General features: G+C 38.9%; 2 protein-coding genes across 3 annotated transcripts; one reads left to right on the plus strand and one right to left on the minus strand.

Annotated features, from left to right (window-relative positions):
• Window positions 1-2,032: 2,032 nt before the first annotated feature.
• LOC124074002 (ornithine decarboxylase-like) lies at window positions 2,033-6,291 on the minus strand. Its single transcript, XM_046416603.1, has 9 exons — window positions 6,191-6,291; window positions 5,826-5,950; window positions 5,550-5,723; window positions 5,271-5,443; window positions 4,960-5,176; window positions 3,809-3,892; window positions 3,308-3,464; window positions 2,987-3,105; window positions 2,033-2,435 (listed from the first exon to the last, which is right to left on the minus strand). Exons 1-9 carry the CDS (start codon window positions 6,210-6,212, stop codon window positions 2,202-2,204), a joined length of 1,305 nt encoding a protein of 434 aa, XP_046272559.1. The 5' UTR covers window positions 6,213-6,291; the 3' UTR covers window positions 2,033-2,201.
• Window positions 6,292-8,118: 1,827 nt separating this feature from the next.
• Window positions 8,119-22,706, plus strand: LOC124074000 (synaptic vesicular amine transporter-like). 2 transcript variants are annotated; one of them, XM_046416600.1, is made up of 17 exons: window positions 8,119-8,299; window positions 8,645-8,746; window positions 9,002-9,290; window positions 9,380-9,438; window positions 10,163-10,246; window positions 10,559-10,651; window positions 12,123-12,212; window positions 12,305-12,348; window positions 12,490-12,550; window positions 16,183-16,278; window positions 17,759-17,840; window positions 18,059-18,110; window positions 18,780-18,843; window positions 18,958-19,077; window positions 19,618-19,751; window positions 20,407-20,459; window positions 20,617-22,706. In XM_046416600.1, the coding sequence occupies exons 1-16, from the start codon at window positions 8,296-8,298 to the stop codon at window positions 20,419-20,421; spliced, it is 1,389 nt and encodes a 462-aa protein (XP_046272556.1). In that variant the 5' UTR covers window positions 8,119-8,295; the 3' UTR covers window positions 20,422-20,459; window positions 20,617-22,706. The 2 variants fall into 2 exon arrangements, with proteins under 2 accessions (XP_046272556.1, XP_046272555.1); XM_046416599.1 differs by lacking the exons at window positions 20,407-20,459; window positions 20,617-22,706 and having other exon boundaries at window positions 19,618-19,945.
• The last annotated feature ends 603 nt before the right edge of the window (window positions 22,707-23,309 follow it).

Raw genomic sequence — 23,309 nt, forward strand, 5'->3', positions numbered from 1 at the left:
TCTATTATAATCTCTTTATTTAAATGTATGAAAATATTGCAAGCAAACAGCTTTAACAGAAACCTGATGTTTAAAAATAAATGTATTTTGCATGTTGGACAGTGTGCAAGCAAGAGGGTTCCAGGTTCGAATCCCGGTCTGGGCCCTTCTATGTGGAGTTTGCATGTTCTCCCTGTGTCTGCGTGGGTTTTCTCCGGGTACTCCGGCTTCCTCCCACAATACCAAAAACATGCACATTAGGTTAATTGGCTACTCTAAATTACCCCTAGGTGTGAGTGCGAGAGTGTGTGGTTGTTTGTCTTTGTATGTTGGCCCTGCGATTGACTGGCGACCAGTCCAGGGTGAACCCCGCCTCTCGCCCGTAGTCAGCTGGGATAGGCTCCAGCTCCCCCGCGACCCTGACGGATAAGCGGTATAGAAAATGGATGGATGGATGGACAGTGTGCAGCAAGTTGCTTGCAACATTTGATCTATATTTTATAGACAAAAGTATTGGGACATCGTTCCACCAACAGGGACTTTAATGACATCGCATTCTAAATACATAGACAGCTTTGCAGACAGCTTTCACTCCTCTGGGAAGGCTTTCCACAAATTTTTGCCCATTCATGAATGGGAATTTTTGCCCATTCATGCAGTAGAACGATAGTGAGGTCAGACACTGATGTTGGACCAAAAGGCCTGGCTCACAATCTCAGTTCCAGTTCATTCCAAAGGTACTGGATGGGGTTGAGGTCAGGGCTCTGTGTGGATCAGTCATGTTCTTTCACATCAAACTCATGCAACCATGTTCTTTGGACCTTCCCCAAACTGTTACCACAAAGTTGGGAGCATAGCATTGTCCAAAATGTCTTGGTATGCTGAAGCATTAAGATCTTCCTTCACTGGCAGTAAGGGGCCGAGCCAACCCCTGAAAAATAACCCCATACCACACCTGAATTCAATAATTACGAGGCATATTCGAATACTTTTGTCAAATACTTGAATACTTTTTGTACTTATAATTCCCCGATTAAACACCTGCCTCATAAATGAGATATACAAATTATTTCTTTGGTCATTAATTTATATCTGACAAAAGTGTGACATTGTCAGTGCGCATGCGTCGATACGTGTGCAGCCTGTTACAGACGCTCCCGATCTTTCTCACTGTTTTTCAAGAATTTCCCTCCAGGGATTAATAAAGGAATTCTGATTCTGATTCTGATTCTGATAAACCGTAAGATGTCAAACAACAGGACAACAAAAATATGAGACATGAGAAAGGAGAAAAAAGAAAGAAGAAAAATGCTCATCTCGCTCCTCCTTCATTGTTGATCTCCTACCAACCAGCAATAATTCTGGCTCCTACAGACCAGTTAGTTTTCCATTAAGAACCACTCCTAATCTCAGCTCTTTACCCAAAATACCTGTGTCAATTTATATCGTTATGTGGCTGTATAAAAGACACCTGTCCACACAATCCAACATTCCATCATTTCCACCATGGCCAAGAACAGGAGCTGTCTAAGGACATCAGGGACAAAATTGTAGACCTGCACAAGGCTGAGATAGGCTACAAGAAAATAAGAATGTGGCTTGGTGAGAAGTTAACAACTGTTGGAGCAATTATTAGAAAATGGAAGAAACACAAAGTCACTGCCAATCTCCCTCAGTCTGGGGCTCCACGCAAGATCTTGCCTCGTGGGATATCAGTGATCGTGAGAATGGTCAGGGATCAGCCCAGTACTACATAGAAATAGCTTGTTAATGGCCTGAAGGCAGTTGGGGCCACAGCCACAAAGAGGAACTTCGAATTGCCAAGCGACAGCCTCAGAACCTTAAGGATTTGGAGAGGATCTGCAAAGAGGAATGGACCAAAATCCCTCCCAAGATCTGTGCAAACCTGGGGAAAAACTACAACAAACATCTGACCTCTGTGCTTGCCAACAAAGGTTTCTCCACCAAGTATTAAGTCCTATTGTTCCAGGGATCAAATACTTATTTCATGCAAAAATTTGATAATAAATTAATGAAATTTATATGATGTTGTTATTCTGGATTTCTTTTGTGATATTCTGTCTCTCAATGTTAAGATGTACCTATGATTAAAATTATACACAGTTCCATGCTTTGTAAGTGGGCAAACCTACAAAATCAACAAGGGATCAAATAATTATTTCTCCCACTGTATATAGCTCACCCATGAAAAATTATATGGTTTACAGGTTTAAGGTGTGCCACGTCTCAGCTGTGACAACAGGGTAAATATGCGCTCTTTCAAATCCATTGAAGTCTGTGCATAAACAAACAGAGTAAGCACCCATATTGTCGAAGAGAAGCCAGTCCCCCTCTTGCAGCTCAGGAATCCAGTAGTTGTCAGCTACTTTGTCAATGCTGTCACAGGTTGGACCCCAGATGATAGACCGGTATCTCTGTTCACTGCTCTCTACAGCCTGTGTAAAGCACAAACATTGAGATATAAAATTGTTCTGGTTCTCATATTCCCCCACAGTTTGTTGTTTTAAAATCCTGTTTTACAATTTTGTCAGCCCAAAGGGTAAGTGATGGCCTACAGGTGTTCTACACTTTATTTTAAACAAACATTTCTGAACATAGAGATGGTATCAGGTTGGGATTTGTGCTTTAGAGCCCAGTATGCCAAGCAATTACATCCGTATTGAACAATTCCACAGCTTAAGATTCATGTTGAGTGCTAATATGAAGTGCCAATGCAGGAAACAGAGACGTCCTTAGATGGACAGTAAGCCTGAGGAGGTTGCAATCTGAATTGTGTCTTTTACTCCAAGCACTCCATCAATCTTCATTGTTATGCTGATTTCTCCAGAGCTCCATCCACCGGCACCAACCTCAACTTGCATCACCTCCTTCCCTGTGCTTCTACCCTGCCTGCCTATCCCCTGTTCATCAACCAACTTGCACTCCTGCTTTCACTGTTCACAGCCCAGCCAGCCATTATATTATTGGATATGTAGTTGATATTTACTCTGTGAAGGTAGGGTTCAACCTCGTTGTGGGCAGGATCATTGATTAGGCAGCTTAGGGAACCATACACTCCATCATTAAGGTAGTACATCATCACTGTGTCAGGGCTGCCCTCACCATCTGAAAGAATTACATGCAAAAAAATGAAATACACTAAAATGGCAATGAGATCATATAAAATATGCAAATGTTTCTGAAAAAGAACAAATTCAAAACGCTGACTGTAGTTAACGTACACCTATGCCATCTAGTTTGTGTGATACATGTGTGATACTGGAGAGAAAACTTTCATCTGGTTTCAAAAGACATATCTATACATTACCGCTATGTTCATCCTTATCTTCCCTGACGACTTTTTTGGCAATGACGTTGGCTGCCAGTGTGAACGCGGATTCCACGTAGTATCGGCCTGGTTCTGCAATAACCTGCACCCCAGGCGGGAAATGTTCATCGAGTGCTCCATTAATGACTTCTGCAAACTAGGAGGGCAAAATACACACAAGTTAAAAGCATATTTCAAAGGTATTGTATGTTTCTATGATGTATGATCCATGTAATTATGCAGCCTTGATAAAAACCAAATTAAAAACAGTGATGGTATAAATTGTTGTCCTGCTTGCTTGAGGTAAGGGAACTTTATTAATAGATAATTTATACAATCATGACTGAAGAAAAGGATGTAGGTACCGGTACATTTTTTAAAAAAAAGTATTTACACATATTTACACCTGGCAGTGGCAATCTAATGACACAAATTGTGTCCTTAGAATACTGAGGTGCATCACAACAATAAATAAACACTAATAAAGTTTTCTTATTTTACCTCCTCAAATTTTATTTTAAAGTTGTCTTTGCCAGGGAACCCTCCACCAATGTCCAAGAGACTCATCTGGAAGCCCAGCAAATTCTGAAAGAAATATCAGGACCACTTACTAACAAGGCAGCCTTTATAAGTGTTCATAAGCAGGGACTTACAGTCTGAACAGTAACATGGATACAAGTGTTAGTCACAAGCCAGATATTTTATTCATTTTGGTCTGAATTAAAAGCAGACTCTCTTTATTGTTAGTCTATTGAGATACAAATTGAAGAATTGCGTATGACCTGCAGCAAAACCCATGCTGATGATAACGCCAACAATCAAAATGTTGATACAACTTATTAACATGTCTTGTAAAGAGATGACAGAGACTGAAAAAAACTGAAGCTGACCAGTTAGAAGATTATTGCAGGCAGGTGGAGCAACTTCAAGGTGAATTAAGAAGCACAGATCAGTTCCAGTGTTCAAGCTACCAGAAACTGCCTGAGTTGGAAGCTATTGTCAGCAGCCATTTCGATTTCATCATTTGCCTGGAAAAGGGCTGTCATACCTGTTAAATATTTGCTTCACTCCAACATAATGCTAATATTTAAACTAATATTTAACAATTTAGATTATATGCAAATATTAACAGCCGTGAAACAGCTCAATATGTACATTAATCTCAAGTTGGCATAAACTTCCAAAAAGCCTGGCATTTACTTTTCTAAAAAGCCATGGAAATGAAATGAGTGACAGTTAATGCCAGAGACAACAACCAGTTAACAATTACAAGAACAAACTCAAAGAATTGAAAAGTCCTAAATGCAAATGATAAATCTTATGGGTTATAACTGATTTATACAACTAATGAAGCCCTCATGGAATGTGCCTTAATAGAATGTGGTACCATAATGTCAATCAATCAGATAAAGAATCAGTCAAAACAAACATTTTTCTTTTCAAAAGTGTAACAGTATTAAACATGAACAAACATATTTTCACAAGCTGTCCAGAATTCTGATTTGATGGCCCCCCTGCAGTTCAAATGAAGAAGTGATGGTAAGTTATTGTGTTCTGCTTTCCTCACTCAAATTTACGCTTATGGCCACCACTGCCTTTTTGAGACTATACTGTACTGTATTGTAAAGCTCTAGTGCTATGTCAGTACTTACTGCTTTGTCAAAGACATGTCGGGCATCTGCTATGGCCTGCTTGAATGCCAAACTTCCGATGCACCCACTGCCTACATGGAAGCTGACCCCAATGACTTCTAAGCCCAGCTCTCCAGCACGTTCCAGTAGCTTATCAACTGTCTCCAGTCTGGCTCCAAACTTTGAGCTGAGTTTTAATAAGGATGCTGAATCATCCACTGCAATGCGGAGCACCAGTCTAAAACGTGATTCAAAAGACTTAAATGAGTCAACACCCAAAGAACGATTTACACCAAACATAGAAACAAAATGATCAGCAGTGCTTCACTTACTTGGCTTTGGCGTGACAACGAGAAATTTTTAGGAGTTCGTCCTCGCTGTCAAAAGTCATCATATTTACTCCGTGAGTGCAGGCATATTTGATGTGTGACAGCGGTTTGGTTGTATGTGCGTAAATGATTTTATCAGGTGTCACTCCGAGGGACAGGGCCAGCTGAATCTCACTCTGTGGGACCAGAACGTGTTTTCAATGAGCAAACTAGGAAAAATATGACAAGGAAACCAGATTTCTCCATAACAACTCTTGTTAAGAAAAAAATACTTCACAGTACCTTGCTGGCACAGTCAAAGCCTGTTCCCAGAGCACTCAGCATCCTCAAAACTGCTGGTACGTTGTTGCATTTGACTGCATAGAAAGGCTTGACTCGAGGTAAGTTATTGAGCCACCTGAGGTGCCTCTGAAGCAGACTATCGAGGTTTGCCACATAGAATGGCTCTTCACTGTCCTAAATGAAAAAAAATGTCAAGAATCTCAACCATTTCACAATGCTTTCACACAATGCTACATTTATAGTTAACTTAAGTGTCATGATGTCTCTGATACTCACCTTTGAGCCAAGCTCTTTTATTTTGTTGTCTATGAAATCACTGATTGTCCTTCCATTGTTTAAAATGTCGATGCCACAATTCTTAGGGGACAAACCATGCATGACTGATCCATTAGTTACTGGTGCTACAAGGGATGACAAAGAGTAAAAGACAAAGGCATAAAGAAGCATTACTAACAGCTGTCTGTTTACATATTTGAATACAAAACAAATACTATAACTGTCCTATTTGTATACCTATTTGTCTAAATTATAAGAATGAAATGAAAATAATAATCAAAAACAAAAGAACACAAAAAGGCACATTTCATTCATTTATTACAACACATTAAATGCCGTTCTGAGAAGTTTTTGCTTTGTCTTACCGTGGCTTGTATGCAGATCCATTTTTGAAATCCCTGAGAATTGCAAATATTTGTAAATAAGTCTAGGTGTTATAATGGCTTTCTTATGAAACAGAAATGGAAGTTTGACAGTAAGCACTCACATAAGTCAAATGAGACTTGTTCTTTTTGTTAGCACACAGGTGACTTTCTCCACCTACTTTTTAAAAGTGTACACTGATCAGTCACTATATTAATATTAATATCGCCACCTCCTCCCACTGTACAAAAGTGATGCCACAACAGGGTTTATGATCAGTATTGGTGCCAGCCACCAGGGGGCAATCAAGATGTCCATCTTTGTACATATACAGTCAATGGATTCTTGACTCTGCAGCAACAGAAGACATTCTAGGTGTCTGATCACAATAATGATATATTGTTTTTAGGATCTCCACTACTGTAGGTTTTAGTAATGTTTGCACAGCCTAACTACGTACCGACTGACTCATAGTTGGTCAGCATAGTTTAAGAGGTCAAATAGCAAGAAAAAGAAACACTCTGTGTCAATGATTATTCATTGATGATTCACATCATTATGAGGTTTTTCAAATGTATCTGTTCAAAAAAGAAATCAGTATCAATGTCAGTTTACAGTGCCAGGCCACACCTGTCAATTTACCTTGGCTTGTTGCTTAAAGCATGGCTCATGCACAGTGCAGTCATCGCTGTGTATCATCCATTAATTATGTGTGCACACTTTTAAACAGTACTGTTGCTACAGCACAAAACTGAACAGTCAAAAGTTTAATTTACATTGCCACAGAGACAGTCAGAACTGAAATAACAATTTAGTTATAACTGATGCAAACTGTTCCTGTCAGGACATGCACTTTGTTTTAGTTGGCATATTTAAGCCAATGTTGATTTCTTCACACATTTGAATAAGCAAGGCAAACAGGACTTTTATGCTGTCACAGTGATGTGAAAAGCACAATTTGGAAAGTAGAAAGGAAAGTAAATTAAGTTTGAATTAATTTCAAAGACATGTTTGCTTAACTTTACCATTGATCACTAGTGGTTAAACCTGGAACAGGATTCCAGTATCTACAGACACAGAATCCTGTAATGCCATTAGAATGAGTAATACAATGCTCTGTTGGATGAGGTGTATGCAATGGCTCATGAAGGATGATTAGTTACATGGAGGCATCGTGATCAGTAAAGATTTAGCACTTTAGTACATTTAATACTGTGCTTTATTTGAAGGATATAAACCAGTACAAATACTTTTATCTGTTTAAAATTGGACAGGATTCCCCTGCAGTAAATAAACTGACTTTAATATGGAAAGTGGATTGTAAAATCAGTCTTCTTCAGCATGCCCACTTTCAGCTGACACCCAGCCTTCCAGCCAATTAACCAGTGCATCAGATGGCTTGTCTGTCAACCTGTCATTTAGCTGGTGTTTCTGTAATCCGTGTTTCTAACATCAAATTCAGGATAAGTATATTTACAAAAATCAATGAAGTTGATGAAACAAACCATAAAATAAATTTACTTGCAATTTTTTTTAACTGAGTGTATGTCACATATGATCATATTCTCTCTTGTTTATGTCTTACACTTTTTGGAATCAGGGTTGTAAAAGCAAACATATTTTTAAATATATTTTTCTTCTTAAGATAAGATGAACTTTATTGATCCCGCAGTGGGGAAATTTACTTGTCGTGGCAGCTCACAAGAACAGAGTTCAAAAAACAAAAAGGGTGCAAAAACAGTTACAAAAAAATACAGAGGTAATAAATTAACAATTCACAAACATAGTAAATACAGTACAATATACAGCTACATACAAGTCCTCATAAGGGAGGAAAAGAGAACTAGACCATTGAATTATGTAGTCTAACAGCAGTGGGAATGAAGGACCTGCTGTAGCTCCTTCCTACACTGAGGAAGGAGTTATTGAATTCTGTCATTTTGTCATGGCTATGCATCAGGGCAGGGTGTTGCCCTTGGTAAACATATCTGCTTTTTGTCTGTTTGCTGAGAGTCTCCAACTGCTGAGCAACAGCTATGAACTGAGAAGGCTGTTCACGCCTTTCAAGTTGTGACATCTTTGTCTGTACTCTGTGAAAGCTGGAAGTATGGGTGAGTTTCAAGTACAATATTTTCTTAAATTTGTCTTAAAGTTATCTTTGGTTGTATATAGAAGTTATCTATAAAAAGTGAATACATACACATTTCAGGTATTACACAAATCTGGAAATGTACAAAAGGAACTGCTGCAAAACACGTTTTATGCTTTTTTATATATTTTGTCTTGCATTTACAGATATGTGCTTAGAATGTAAAAATTCATAACACAGACCAGTTTTATGTTTCATGATGCAACAAATGGGTGACCATATGGCACTGTAGTAATCTAGAATTACTACAATAGAATATTAGATGTCAAAGATGACAAACACTGTGCATGTCTGCTGTGTAACCTAGACTCGATAAGCTGTCTGAAACATGAGGCCCACCTGAAGAAGATGGTCCTGGTCATTGTCTTCATCGCCTTGTTCCTGGATCACATGCTACTGTCAGTGGTTGGTAGGTTCCGACATAAAACCTGTGGTGGACAGTGGCAGTGGACCTTAAACATACACTTTGGAGTACGTTGCTACAGTTGAGAGGGAAAAAGTGTGATAGCTGAAGTGACAAGTCACTTTAGAGATCAATATATTATGCTTTTTTTGAAAATGACATTGATAACGCTGATTAATATATTATAATAGTCATTTTGAGTGTTTTGCTGAGGAAATCTGATCACATTTAAAATAGGAGGATCAATTATTTTGTTGACAGTGCCAATTCTACCAAGTTACCTGTACAACACTGACCAGGATGCCACCAGCACTCCAGGGAACGGCACTGACTCAACAAATGATCCTCCTATCATCCACTCAGTCAGTAACTCTAGGATTTTGGCCTCTACATTTGCATCTCCAAGCCAGAACCTGGATCTCTCCAGTTCAACCTACTCTGAAGCAGATGCTGATCTGGACACAGTAAACATAAAAGTTGGACTGTTGTTGGCCTCCAAGTCCACCATACAGCTAATTGTTAACCCTTTCATTGGGCCACTTACTGACAGGTGAGTGGATTTGATCTCTAGGAAACAGGCAGACATTTAGCAAGCTCAAAATTACTGTTTTCCCTACCTGTGTATTGTATATCGCGCAGAGTTGGATACCACATCCCAATGTGTGCTGGTTTCTGCATTATCATCCTTGCAACCACTTGTAAGTACCACGTTATCCACCTTTCAGACAAGAGCTTTTCATGAAATGAACAGTTCTGTTTTTCATTTGAACAGATATTTAACATTTAAACAGGACTTTCTTGATTGTATTTTGACTCATGGCCTCCATCATCACCACAACTCACTGTGGTAACACAGGGCCATTTCTCTTTATCTGAATGCAACCTTTTCCATTTCAAATCTGATCTCTGCAGTGCACCACTGACACGTCAAATAATATAATAATAATATAATAATCACACAGTTTGTCCTTAGGCTATTAGAACCGGTGCTACAAGGTAAAATTACTGGCAGAGATGTTGTGTTTGAGAAGTGCAACGCTGCTTATTAGTGCAACAGACAAATGACTGAAATCTGCTTCTGACAAAAGATATTTTGGGCGACAGAGGAAACCTTTTACTAATCCAGCTGCAGTGTGACTCCACAGATACATACAGACTAGTGACTAAGACCTTGCAGCAACACAGTCATTCATTCTCCTATCTCTTCATCTGTCTTTCACATTATTATTCAGGTTGTGTTCCTTGACTTGTAATGCATTTTGTAATTTTCATTTTCTGTGGTTACTGATTTAATTAGCTCCTTAATTGATCCTTAATTCTATTTACACTGTCAAAATAAAGTATATATAAATGATGTTTTTAACATGTGTTACACAAAGACAAGTAGTTATTTTTCTTAATTTAATCTTTGTTTCTTGTAAGTGTTTGCCTTTTCATCTAGTTTCATCTTACTGCTGTTGGCCAGATCTGTGCAAGGTATAGGTGGATCCTGCTTGTCTGTGTCAGGTGAGATATATTTATTTATGAATATTTTGTTCACATTACTGAGTTGGCCTTTCATTTAATTTTACACAAGCATTAATTAAATAGCAATTAAGAGACTAATAAGAAAGAGCAGGCGTCTAAACAAAGCGAGAACATGCTTGCGACGTAAGTGTGTGTGTGTGTGTGAGTGTGCGCAAAAAGATAGTGTTCCCAACTGAACTTTCACTGAGCTTACTATTCAATTCATTATCTCTATTATTAATATTATTATTATTGTTATTGTTGTCATATTTGGTGTTGTTGCTGTCGTTGTTGTTGTGACTTCTTTTGCAGGAATGGGTATGTTGGCTGATGTCTACAAAGATGGCACGGAGAGAGGACGTGCAATGGGTATATCCTTCTCTGGTCTGGCCTTAGGATTGATAGGTGTGTATCCAGACACAGCTTCTAATGTAGGTGTACATTCAAAAATACTCTGAGCCTCACTCTGAGAACTGTATGGATCTAGCAAACTGCAAAATGCTCACCCTGACGGAGATTTCAACCTTGCAAATCTCGACTCAGTGCTCCCTAAATTTCGCCAGCATGTGGACTTTGCAACGAAAATTGGAACACGTGGATACGTGTTTGGAGTGGTAGATGTGGTGTGGTGGCGGGGATGGTTGTGGTGGTATGTACTGATACTCATAGCGGCGACGAACTCTTTGTCTGTGGACTCTACCTGATGGAGTCGGCCGTTTCTTGAAATGAAGGTCCTGCACATGAGCTTGGAGCTTCCTCTTCAGTTTGTCAAGTCTCTAGGCCATCCATCAAAGTGTTGAGGAGCTGTCGTCGGCCCTAAACTGTCTCTTCGTACACAGAATCTCTGCCATCTTCACTTCTTGCAGTTGAGCAGGCGGTGAGGGAACCAGGCTTGACGTCACAAGTCTCGATCCCAGAGGAGGAGAGTGCTCGGATCATATTTGTTCTTAAACGCGTATCAAGTATGATGGTGCCTCACAGCAGGAGGGTTCCAGGTTCGAATCCCCTGTTCTTCCTGTGCCTGTGTCGGGTACTCCCATAATCCCACAAACATGCATGTTCAGCCGATTGACCACTACTACTACTGTCCCTGTGAGTGTGTGAGTGGGTGGTTGTCTGTCTTTGTGTGTCGGCCCTGCAATTGATTGGAGGTGTATCTCACCTTCCGTCCATAGTCAGCTGGGATAGGCCCGTGACCCTGACGGATAAGCAGTATAAATAATTGATGGATGGATGGATGGATGGACGCTGTATCAAAACGGACTAGTGTGGACGTAGCCTTATTCACACCATTGGATGCACCACACACCCAGCACACACGCTCTTCACCCTCTTCTTCTTCTGGCTGAATATTTCCTCTTTTTCTCTTTTTAAACCTAAGAGATGTTTGGCGTTCTGATGACTAGAACTTTGACAGATTGTCTTGACCTTGTTTAAATGCCAAAATATATTGAGTTGCTGCCACGTGATTGGCTGATTAGATATTTGCTTTGCTTTGGTGTACCAAAGTGCCCAGTGAGTGTGTATATAATTCATTTTTTGTCACATTACAAGGTACTTAATTACACTGATGAAGTAAGCATACAAAAATAGATTATTGACCATAAATAAGCCTGTTCATTTATTTGTGACATTTCCACAAATGGATGCTGGGACATGCTCCAGTATAAAATGAATGGTGGCATCAAAAGAGAAATGTATTGGTTGCCCTCCTCGGTCACTGAAGGTTACCTTAGACAGAAGACGTTTATTTAGGTTTGAAACTCGGACATCTAATTAAATGATGCTTTTCTCTCATACTACATCATGCTTCTACTCCAGCACTGAACATTTTCACTCTCACTTAATGTATGACTTATCTCTTTGATATCCCAAGCGGGTGCTCCATTCGGCAGTGTGATGTATCAGTTTGTGGGGAAGATGGCTCCGTTTCTGGTCCTGGCTATCATTGCTGTGTTGGGTGGAGGTACTGTTAGATGAAACATTTAATTCCCCTCTAACAGTTGTATATGATGTTGTTTGTGGATCAGACTGATCAGTTTTACTGTCCTTACACAGGTTTACACTTCCTCATCTTTCAACCATTGCAGGCGCAAACAGAGGTAAAGGATTTCAGTTACTTTCAAAAGACTGAAACCTGTGTTTTGAATATCAAATAATGACCTCTTGTACCGCTCATGTGATACTCATGTGCATTGTTGAATGTTGTAGATCTCTAAAATTTGTTTTATGCTTCTACACAGAGGGAAAAAGGGACTCCACTGCTGACTCTCTTGAGGGACCCATACATTCTCATTGCAGCTGGTATTCTAAACAATAGATATAGACAGTAAATGTATGCTATACAGTTTGATGTCATTTGGTATGTTTTGAATCCTCCATGCTTGTCTCCATAACACACTTATTCACTGTGTGACAATGACAATATTGTTTCCTTCCAAAAACAAACATAGCATCTTTTTATTCTAACCCAAACCCATTCTAACCCCCCCCAACAAAATAAAAACTAAAACAAAAAAAGCTAAAACAAAAAACAGGCTTTGTTGAAGTGAAATTTATTAGATCTGCGTAAAAACAGTGTAGTTTTTAGCACTGTTACCTCACAGCAAGAGGGTTCTGGGTTCAAATCCTGGTCTGGGCCCTTCTGTGTGGAGTTTGCATGTTCTCCCTGTGCCTGCGTGGGTTTTCTCCTCCCACAATCCCAAAAACATGCACATTGTTTTTACATTGTGCTCTATTTTGCCCCTTGATGTGATTGTGAGATTGTGTGGTTGTCTGTCTTGCCTTGCGATTGACTGGCGACCAGTCCAGAGTAAACCCCACGTCTCGCTCGTAGTCAGCTGGGATAGGCTCCAGCCCCCCCGCGACACTGACGAATAAGCGGTATAGAAAATGGATGGATGGATGGTTATGTTCTTATGCAGGCATTTAATGTCATAATTACCTGAAAAAGTTAACAAGACAACTATTTTGTTTTTGCATTTAATTAGTGAATCAATTGTTTTTAATCATTATTATCAATTGTCCATGCCACATTAAAGTTCAAATCAAATCACATCCCTGAAAGCAAAATGAAGACCTGAATTGTGTTTCAATCTTATCCAGCAGAGGACGGCATAGACCTGTAAATATTATATTCAAACAGCTGTCATTAATTCACACAAGTATGAAGAGATGCACAGAGGCTTTCTTTTTGAGATGCAGATGCACCATAAATGTTTACGTGGAAAACAGTCTGAAAACAATTGTTAGTTGCTGCTTTTCATCCCATTTATGACTTTACCATTGTGTCTGTTACTCAGTGACGGTGGCTGAACTCTGCACTTAAGTTATTGTGAGTTGTGATTCAAAGCATTGTATAAAATATGGAGAGCTGATGTTAAAGCCCTACCCTGCTGTGAGTTTTCAGTCGACTAGAACCATGGCAGAGAGACAACTAACAACAGCTTCACCTCTTCTATTACATGATGCAAGATGAGCACAATACTGAATGTATGAGAGCTGACAATGACTCAAAATAATAATAATAATAATAACTTTATTTATATAGCACTTTTCATAAACCGCGTTTCCAAAGTGCTTAACAATCATTTAAAAACAAAACCAACAAATTGCATACAAATAGAAGGCAATAATTTGACCTGTGCTAAAGCAGCTGTTATCAATATTTTTCTGATAATAAGATCAAATGGCAAAGTGAAACAACTTGACAAATGTATGTAATGGAAAAAGCAGCACCAAACTCAAGCCTTCCCCTTAACAACCAGAATATTTTTGCTTTATCCAGGCACACCATACCATCGGAAGACAATGGTTTTGCTGCTGATCTATTTCAAATGGCAAGTCTGTGATCAGTCACTGAATCTGCAGATTTCTTTTGTTTTATGGGGCTTTATGGGATCCTTTAGCTCGCTGTGAATCAGTCCAGCTGCAACGTTCTTTTTGGCTCATTTTTACTGCGCTCTGTCATTTTTGACAAGCTAGGATAATAAGGCATTTATTAATCAGGGTGGAGATGTAAGATGACGACAAGTTCTCTGTGAAGCTAATTCCACCTCAGCTCCACTGGTGATGACAAGGGTGTGTGAAGGGTATGTGTCTTTGCCCTCCTTTTTCTTAATCAACAAGTAGTTCCGTGGTTGACTTTGAGCAGTAGGCTGTTATCTGTGCACCACTTTGTAAGACTGTGGATTCCCTCTCAATATGAAATTTTGTAGTTGTTTGTAATCTGTCCAATGATAGTGGCGTTTTAAGTGGTAAGTGCAGTTGTGAATGTACAGTGTGAACAGGAAGGGGCTGAGCCCTGGAAGCTTCTGGTGTTCGACACAAAAGCAGGGGAGGCATGACTGTAAATCAAAACTGTCTGGGGTCTATTAATGAGAGTGCAGTACTCAAACCCAGAGTGATAACTTTCATGGGGGAGATTACATTCAGTACAAGTGTAGACCCTCTGTGATAACACCTGTTGATTTGCTTGGAAGCCTTGACTTTGCCATCTTGTTTATTGAAGCCAAAACTGAGCGTATTTGGTTGAGAGGATGGAGCCAATGAGGTTAGTGACTGGAGGTGAATGAGAACCAGAGGATGGGTTGTGGTAGCAACTAAAGTGTAATGTGCTTCATCTCGTTTTTTCCTCTAACAAGGACCATTATTTACATCCTGCTGTGTTGAAGAACACTAAACTAGCAACTAAAACCATAAACTCATTAGAAAACTGTTTACTGAGTTAATAAATCAAGTGAGAACTGGGATGACCAGGGTTTAAATTGGCTTCACGTCTTAGACCCGTACATCTTCTTTACATATTGCCTTTTATATCATGCTAAACAGCACAAGCTTTTCAAGTGATTTTTTGTAATTGTGTGCAGTGATTTTATTGATTTGAAATGAATTTTCACTAAATGACCCTGGAGATTAATTAGTACAGGATCCTGTCGGCTCATTGCTGTCGACTTGCTGTGCCTTGTGCATAAATACGCAGAGTGTCTCTCTTAATATTTTCCTCATTAATGATGTATTATATATTTATATTGTTTTTTCATTTACCCACAAGCCTATCCACTATTCATCAGAATGTTAATTTTCAGATTTTACTGAGAGCTGTGCATCGTTACTGCAGACGTTGTTGGCACATATATGTGATGGTGGGCGTCTTGAAGTAGGTGATGTCATTCTCCTGTGTCAGAGACATTGATGTCATTGATGATATCAAATGGCTGGTTGGTACATTTTCTTAGTACATTGTCAGAAATGTTGTCATGTCCAGCAGCCTTACCCATTTTCACACTCAGCAAGACTCTTATCACATATCCACTGTGAATACCAACAGTGGCAGGTCCTCTGGAGGCACAGTGGACGTATTAAGCTCATCTGATTAACATGGCCTCACATGTGATGGGGCGCTCCTGCTTTTGTAGCTTGTATTATTCTGGATCACCTGCCACATATCTGTGGTATTGTTGGTGTTGAGATCTCTCTCCAGTCTCACCCGATGTCTCCACTTTGCCTTAGTCTTTAGTTCTTGTGGTGTTTTCTTTATTTTTCCTGGCCCTTGTTTATGCCCTCCTCTTGTCTGATTTATTTACCTGTTTGGATGTTTGGATTACATTCTCTAGTTCTGACCCTTGCCTGCCTCACCATCCGTACCTCATTGTGCAAATGAAATGAATGAACTGTGTTAGATCGGCAACTGCACTTAGGACGTGTAATTATACTATCCCTATACTGTGACCCTGCTAGCACCAGCCTTCACAATAACCAAGTTAAATTAACCACAGATGTGTCAAACAAGAAGACACTTGTTGCACACCTTATTTTTTCAAACTGTGATTTGTGAAATGATGTCCTAGGGGAGTTTAAAATAAAAAATCTCACAACCCAAATGACACTAAATGACATAATAATAAGAGTAATAATGTACTGACTCTGTTTTCCAGGAGCCATATGTTTTACAACTCTGGTTATTGCTACAATAGAAACAACCCTTCCTGTCTGGATGATGAAGACCATGTCTGCTAGCAAATGGCAGCTAGGTATTCAAGATAAGCCTGTGTTATGCTTATTCTCATAGTTCATACTCACAAGTATTCATTGTTTATTAATGTAGTCTCACACTGATGCTGTAAATAGTCTCATCTCATGATGTAAACACATGGATCTCCATGTAAGTTAACCAGATGGCAGGAATGTGCAGTGAAATCTTTGTCGGAGTAGGCAGTGATCTATCTATGCGGCATGGCTTCATTCAAAACACATCATCCCAGGTTTCATTTATGCATGAACAAACAAAATATAATCTATTTTAGTAAGATTATAAATTCAGTCATCCAGTCAGCCAAGTGAAAAATAAATGCAAAGTTTAAAGTAACATTATAGGAGGAAAAAAACTGCGTACTGTTTTGCTGAAGTGGAGCTTTTCCAGCTGATCTGCATCTGCTCGTCTATTTCACCACAAAGCTTTGATCAGGACTAAATCAGACATACTGCACATTATAGAAATTAACTCTGGGGTCAATAGTGTTGTTCATCATATTATGGTTGTTAAATATGTCTACACTACATGCCAGATACCTTTTTTTTTTTTTTTTTTTTTTTACCAGAAAATAACTATTATGCCATTACAACAAGGGTTGTAATGAGATCGTACCCCTTTTGGGAGCTTTATAATAAATAAAAAAATGATAAATCATAAATCTGACTCTCAATGTTTTCTGTTATTTTTTATCCATTTTTCCACATTGCACAAAGTTATTATTGTTGTTAGGCGACAGCTAGCTGTCCATGATGGCTTTGGTTTAGGCTGTGTTCCTGACTTGTCGGCCAATCCGAGGTTTTTGACTGTGTGGTGGTTCTGATCTCAACTTAGCTGGCTCTCACAATAACTTGTAGCATACCCCTTCACTGCAGTGCTGCTGGTCAGGATGAGAAGGGTGGATGCCATGTCGCATGACTCAATGTTGATCTTTTAGCACACTGTAGGAACTCAACATGTATGTCCAAATCTACAAAAATGCTGGCCCTGAGGGCAGACAGATAGACAAACAGCACAGATAGCATCTGCCTCAGCATTCAGGAAAAAGCTTTGGCAGTTTCATAGGAATACCTGTAAATCTGAGACAAATTATGAACAGTGAAAATGTAAAATTAATTTATATAATTATGAGTTATGAAGATGAATAAATTATTAAAGATACAACTATCATGTCATCTTAACATTTCTTATTCAGTGAGGCACTGCCTACCCTGCCTACCCTACCTCCACTGACCACACATCACTGCTAAATGGAGAGCTGATAAGTTGAAGCTTTTCAGTAGCATCACTTAAGACCATCCTCAGCTGCAGAGCATCTGCAGCAAACTAAACATAAGATAAATTGTCATGTATTACTAAATTGCTTTTATGTGAAAATGTTTGCTTGGAAAATCCTATCTGAATAGTCAAACTGCATTTTTATATTTCTCTGTTGCTGTCCTATTTTTATTTATTTTTATCTTATGGTGTCTTTGTGTCAGGCATTGTCTTCTTGCCAGACAGCTTATGCTACCTCATTGCCTCCAACATCTGCAGTCGCCTGTCACAAAAATACAGTAGAAGGTATGTTGATGGATTTGAATACAGAGGCCAGAGATGAGCAGAAATATTGTATTTAGAGCCTCTGGAGTGAGTTTATTTCTTTTTTAATTCTAGATTTTTTTCATTTTTGTGAATATTCCTTAATTTATAGTATTTTCTTCATGGTTTTAGTATAAAACATACCAATAATGCCATATCCCATAAAGTGTTTATACTATTTTCTTAATCTCTTTCTACAGTTGGCTATGGGCTTGTATTGGAATGGCTGCGGCAGGAATCACCACCATTTCTGTGAGTACAATACAGGGTAAATATTTTGTAATTGCATTAAAATGCTTCCGTGGCATCTGCAAGGCCTATTAAATTAAATCTATTAAATCTATGCAGGACCTTGAATAAAGCACTGTGTAAATACTTTCTTATAATATAATATAATACAGTAAGACAAGATAAAACTTTATTAGTCCCGCAGTGGGGAAATTCTCTTTTTTTTAAGATTAAGATAGTACAAGCAAGTGAATTTGTACTGTTTTCAATAGGGTGTAGAGGCAATCAGTCAGTTTTTTTTTATTTACATTTTAGATGGTGGTCCAACTTTTTGGAATTACACTTAAACATACATATACGTTTTCGTAAATATTTCAGATTTTTAAATAATAAATAACATAACTTACCCATTTTCCCTGTTTTGTACATTTAGTATGTTTACATCATTAGTACATTTTACTTCCATGGCACACATATACACAAAGATGTTTTCCTCTTGTTAGATAACCTCTGTCTGTAATTTGCAGGATGCAAAGCAAACGGTCTTCTACATGTTTGTACATATTTGAAATTTAGAAAAAATAGACACTCAAAGTAAAATCCAAAAAGAATGCTGAGTTTGTACACATTTGTCTCCCATCTTGTCATGGTTCAAGCTTTATTCATGATTCTCTGTCTTTCTTTATATTTCAGTTTGGATTTTCCAGCACCATCTACCATTACATTGTACTGAATGCATTTATTGGCTTTTCATCTGGTAAATCATTCCTAATAATATTATTACTAATATTTGATGTTAAAGCAATGAATTACTTGTTGGCAATAAACAAGAAAGTAAACAAGTAAACAATAATAATTATGTTTCTATCAGGCACAGTGGACTCTTCAGTAATGCCTCTCATGGGTTACTTGGTAGACATGAGACATGTGCCGGTATACGGTACGGTTTATGCTATTGCCGATGTCGCAGTTTGCATTGGATTCTGTGTAGGTGAGAATTTTTTTAGATTTTCTGCACCAAACGATAACACCAATTATGCTGCTAAGGTGTTTTTTATACAACGAAGTGATGATTCTTGATGTTCATTCATGGCCAAAAATATTGGCACTCCTGCATTAGAATTATTATTAATAATAATAACAATTATTATTATTATAATGCACGGCTTCTCCCAGAAAACTGTTGAAATTTCAAATACTTCAGTATTGTCGTGTTTATATCTTTTGTTTGCATTGGAACAACACAAAAAATCTGAGAAGTCAAAAGTCAAATCTGACCCATTTCGCACAAAACTCCAAAAATGGACTGGAGTAAATTATTGGCACCTTTTCAAAATCGTAAGAAATAATTGGATTTCAATCATGTGATACTCCTTTAATTTGTAATTAAACACACCTGTAGCAATTAACAGGTGCTGACAATAAAGAAATCACACCTGCAACCAGTTAAAATGGAGAAAATATTATATATCAAATATTTGTTTGTTTCTTTCTCTTTTGAGGTGTTGAATGTTGTTTGTTCTGTCCAAAGGTCCAGTGATTGCGGGTCCTGTAGTGGCATCAGTTGGCTTCCCCTGCCTCATGTCCATAATTGGAACAGTAAATTTAATCTACGCTCCCCTCTGTGTCTTCCTTTTTAGTCCATCTTGGCAAGGGGAACCTATGGTGAGAGCTGGAAGGAAAATATACCTACAAAACACATTTGTGATACATACAACAGTCACATCTGCTTATCTGCAGAGAGAGGTACCTCTCTTTGGGATGACCCCTCCTCCAGTAGAATGGAAGTGAATAAAATTTCATTTGTGGCACTCATAGTAGTAAAGAAAAATAACAGCTTGAAAACTGTTCATAGTAAGGAAAGAATTTTTTTACATGACAAAATCAAAACTAAGGATATATATTTAAAATGAATGGAAAGTGAATTAGGAATAAAAAGTGGCAAAATCCAACATCCCTAATTGTTTCAATCCAGCCATTCAAATTTTTCTAACATCTATATTTTACTAATGGTTGTGTGTTGTAACAGCTCTGCTGTCCGCAAATACATGTGACAACTTGAGAATGTGTTCAGAGATCTCCACACACAAATTTTGAATATGCATTTGTAAATTTCATTTACAAATTTGATAACACACATGGATTGAGATGCAGTGATACAACACACTACTCACATTTTTAAAGCGCTGCTAGAATAATGGTCCCATACTATAAAAGTATACTATCTGAACTTGCTTCAGCCAAGTACTAGCCCAACCCCAGCTATTACAGTGTTGATGCATTTGCAGTCTGTCATTGTCTGTTTCATCTTGTGTTCCAGCCAATAACAAAATGAACCAAAGGAAGCTCAGCCTGCGAACTTGGAGTCACACTGTAAGTATACCTCAGTACAAGAATTTTTGGTGTTGCTTTGTATGGAAAACTACCATGAAAGTTCACTGTTTACAAGAAACACTAACTGAGGATGCTCACTGGTATTATATGGTAAAAACAAGCTTTCTTTCACTCTTGTTTCATCACTTTTTTTCAGTCACACCAGCTCCATGGCTCCAAGCATGGCAATGTTTACCCAGAGTGCATGTCTTGCACAAGAGTGCAAATCATTGTTGGTTGAAGCATGTTGACTATTCAGGAAACATGACTTATGATTCAACATGTCTTATCATTATCATTAGGACAACAGGCCACTTGTAGAGTAAACTGCAGCCTGTCAATTGGGGCACAGTGAATGGGGGATGGTGAACGTTATTTTTTCTTTTTTTATGTATCAGTTAAACTGGTGTGTTTATATGCGTGTGTGCTAATTCTTTTTTCTTTTATAGAAGTAAGTGCTTTATCGTTGCTGTTCAATTTTCCAATTTGTTGCTTTGATGAAGATTTGTTTGTGCGTGTATATATTTGTCTCTGACTTTTAGTCTTGTGAATAACTTTTTTTCTTTAGATAATCTTTGTTCATGCAGTGTTGGGGTGGATGGAGTAAATAAGTAAATATAAAAGTATATATAAATATGAATTGTCCCAGGGGCATCTTTGCATAGCCTGCATCTGGGGTCCTGTCTGGTGTGGTAGACCCCAGCCTCTATTGATCTTGTACTGAGTGCCTGTTCTTGTGCTAGATAGATAGATACTTAATTGATCCCGAGGGAAATCCCGAGGACAGCCTTCTGTGCTGTCCATCAATCCAACCTTCTCTAGCCATTGGTAGGATTTCTTGGTATCAGCCACTTCCTCTATCTGTCGGTGGTGCATGGCGTGCAAGGGCTTGTCATTCCATGATGGCTCATCCCCTTCTTCCTCATCATTGCCAGGTTTCTGCTGCCTAAGGTATTCACTTCCTGATGTATTCCTGGATCTTTGTTGTTTCATCTCGGACAATCGTTCACGCCACAACACGACACTTGCCAGTCCTCGGCTTCCCTCATTCCACTTAGTGTACAGTCTCAGGGTGCTGAATTTGGGGTGAAACCCTCCATGCATTGTGAGGAGCTTCCTTGTCTTGATATCAGTGGCCTCTATCTCCTCCTTTGACCAACTTATTCTGCCAGTGGGGTGGCTAATGATTGGACTGGCAGGGCATATGTGTTGATGGCCCAGACTTTGTTCTTACCATTCAGCTGACTTCCTTGCGGCCTCCTCATGGTTTCCATTTGCCTGTGGGATCTCAAGGTATTTGTTACTGTTCTGAACATCTGTCATGTTGCCTTCTGGTAGTTTAATCCCCTCCATTCTGATCATCACCCCTCACTTGTTCACTGTTGGCATACAGTTGCTTGTTGTACAAGTTGCTTCAAATTAAAAGTTACCCAACACTGCAGATGAGACAGAAGAAACATTCAGAGCTGACACTTTTATCCTTTGCAAAAGGATCAAGGCCATTGTGTGACCACTGGAGGGAGCTGGCTCATGAAAAAACTGAGTGAAACCAAACTTATTGAAAAGGCTTTACTTAAAGGGTCTGTGGCCTTATTCTGGCAAATACTGAAGTCAACAATGACCTTATCAGAATGAGTGAGAAGACCTGAGATAAAATATCCTAACTCTTCAAGAAAGTGGAGTAAGGATCTGGTGGATTTATTTATTTACTTATTTTTTGCTGGATACCCCGTACTCAGTAGGTTAATCAGTGGGACTCATGATAGAATGTGTATTAAGAGGAAAAAGATGCCTTTCGTTGGTAGTATGATGTTTTGTTACCCTATACAAGTGATGAAGATGAAATACAGTAGTAAGTACCTTAGGCACGTTGCCTTGCAAGACATTATCAGGGTGCTTTCTGGAACAGTTCACTACTGTCCAAGGTAGAGATGATAAGGTAGAAATGATTGGTTATTTGTCTATCCATATATTATTATTTTTATAAACACATTTTACAATTCACCATAGTCAAAATAATGTTTACATTGCAACCCCAGGAAAAACAATGACTTAATTTAAAGTTGATGTCATTTATTTTAAGCATTCTGAATACATTATAAGAACAAAAGTATTGAGGCACACCTCTTTATTACTGAATTCAGCTTTGGTATGAGGTTGTTTTTCAGTAATGGGCTGGGCCCCTTACTTCCTATAAAGGAGAATCTTAATTCTTCAGCATACTAAGACATTTTGGACAATGATATGCTTCCACCGGGTGGCACGGTGGTGCAGTGGTTAGCACTGTCACTGTCGCCTCATAGCAAGAGAGTTCCAGGTTCGAATCCAGGTCTGGGCCCTTCTGTGTGGAGTTTGCCTGTTCTCCCTGTGCCTGCGTGGGTTTACTCCGGGTACTCCGGCTTCCTCCCACAATACCAAAAACATGCACATTAGGTTAATTGGCTACTCTAAATTGCCCCTAGGTGTGAGTGTGAGAGTGTGTGGTTGTCTGTCTTTGTGTGTTGGCCCTGACTGGCGACCAGTCCAGGGTGTACCCCGCCTCTCGCCCGTAGTCAGCCGGGGTGGGCTCCAGCTCCCCCGTGACCCTGACAGATAAATGGTATAGAAAGTGGATGGATGGATATGCTTCCAGCCTTGTAGCAACAGCTTGAGGAAGGCCTTTTTCTATTCCAGCATGACTGTGTCCCAGTGAACAAAGCAACATCCATAACGACATGGTTGGATGAGTCTGGTGAAGAAGAACACCAGATATCTGATATCCCGTTAAAGGCTACAGTTGCTGGCGTTCTCAAAGTTGACAAAGACTTCTGAACCTCTTTGAAGGTATAGAAAGATTCAGCCTTGATGAAG

Source organism: Scatophagus argus, chromosome 16, assembly GCF_020382885.2.
Source record: "Scatophagus argus isolate fScaArg1 chromosome 16, fScaArg1.pri, whole genome shotgun sequence".
NCBI classification, from domain to species: domain Eukaryota; kingdom Metazoa; phylum Chordata; class Actinopteri; family Scatophagidae; genus Scatophagus; species Scatophagus argus.

Bases quoted from the DNA above. Each gene is read 5' to 3' on its own strand.
- LOC124074002 (XM_046416603.1), bottom strand. From the start codon at position 6,212: ATGGATCTGCATACAAGCCACG. The intron at 5,724-5,825 runs GTGAGTATCAGA...TTTTTCATTTAG, and splicing joins TAAAAGAGCTTGGCTCAAAG to GACAGTGAAGAGCCATTCTA. The intron at 3,465-3,808 runs GTAAAATAAGAA...TTGCCCTCCTAG, and splicing joins TTAAAATAAAATTTGAGGAG to TTTGCAGAAGTCATTAATGG.
- LOC124074000 (XM_046416599.1), top strand. The intron at 12,551-16,182 runs GTATTCTAAACA...TCTGTTTTCCAG, and splicing joins ATACATTCTCATTGCAGCTG to GAGCCATATGTTTTACAACT. The intron at 19,078-19,617 runs GTGAGAATTTTT...TTCTGTCCAAAG, and splicing joins TTGCATTGGATTCTGTGTAG to GTCCAGTGATTGCGGGTCCT.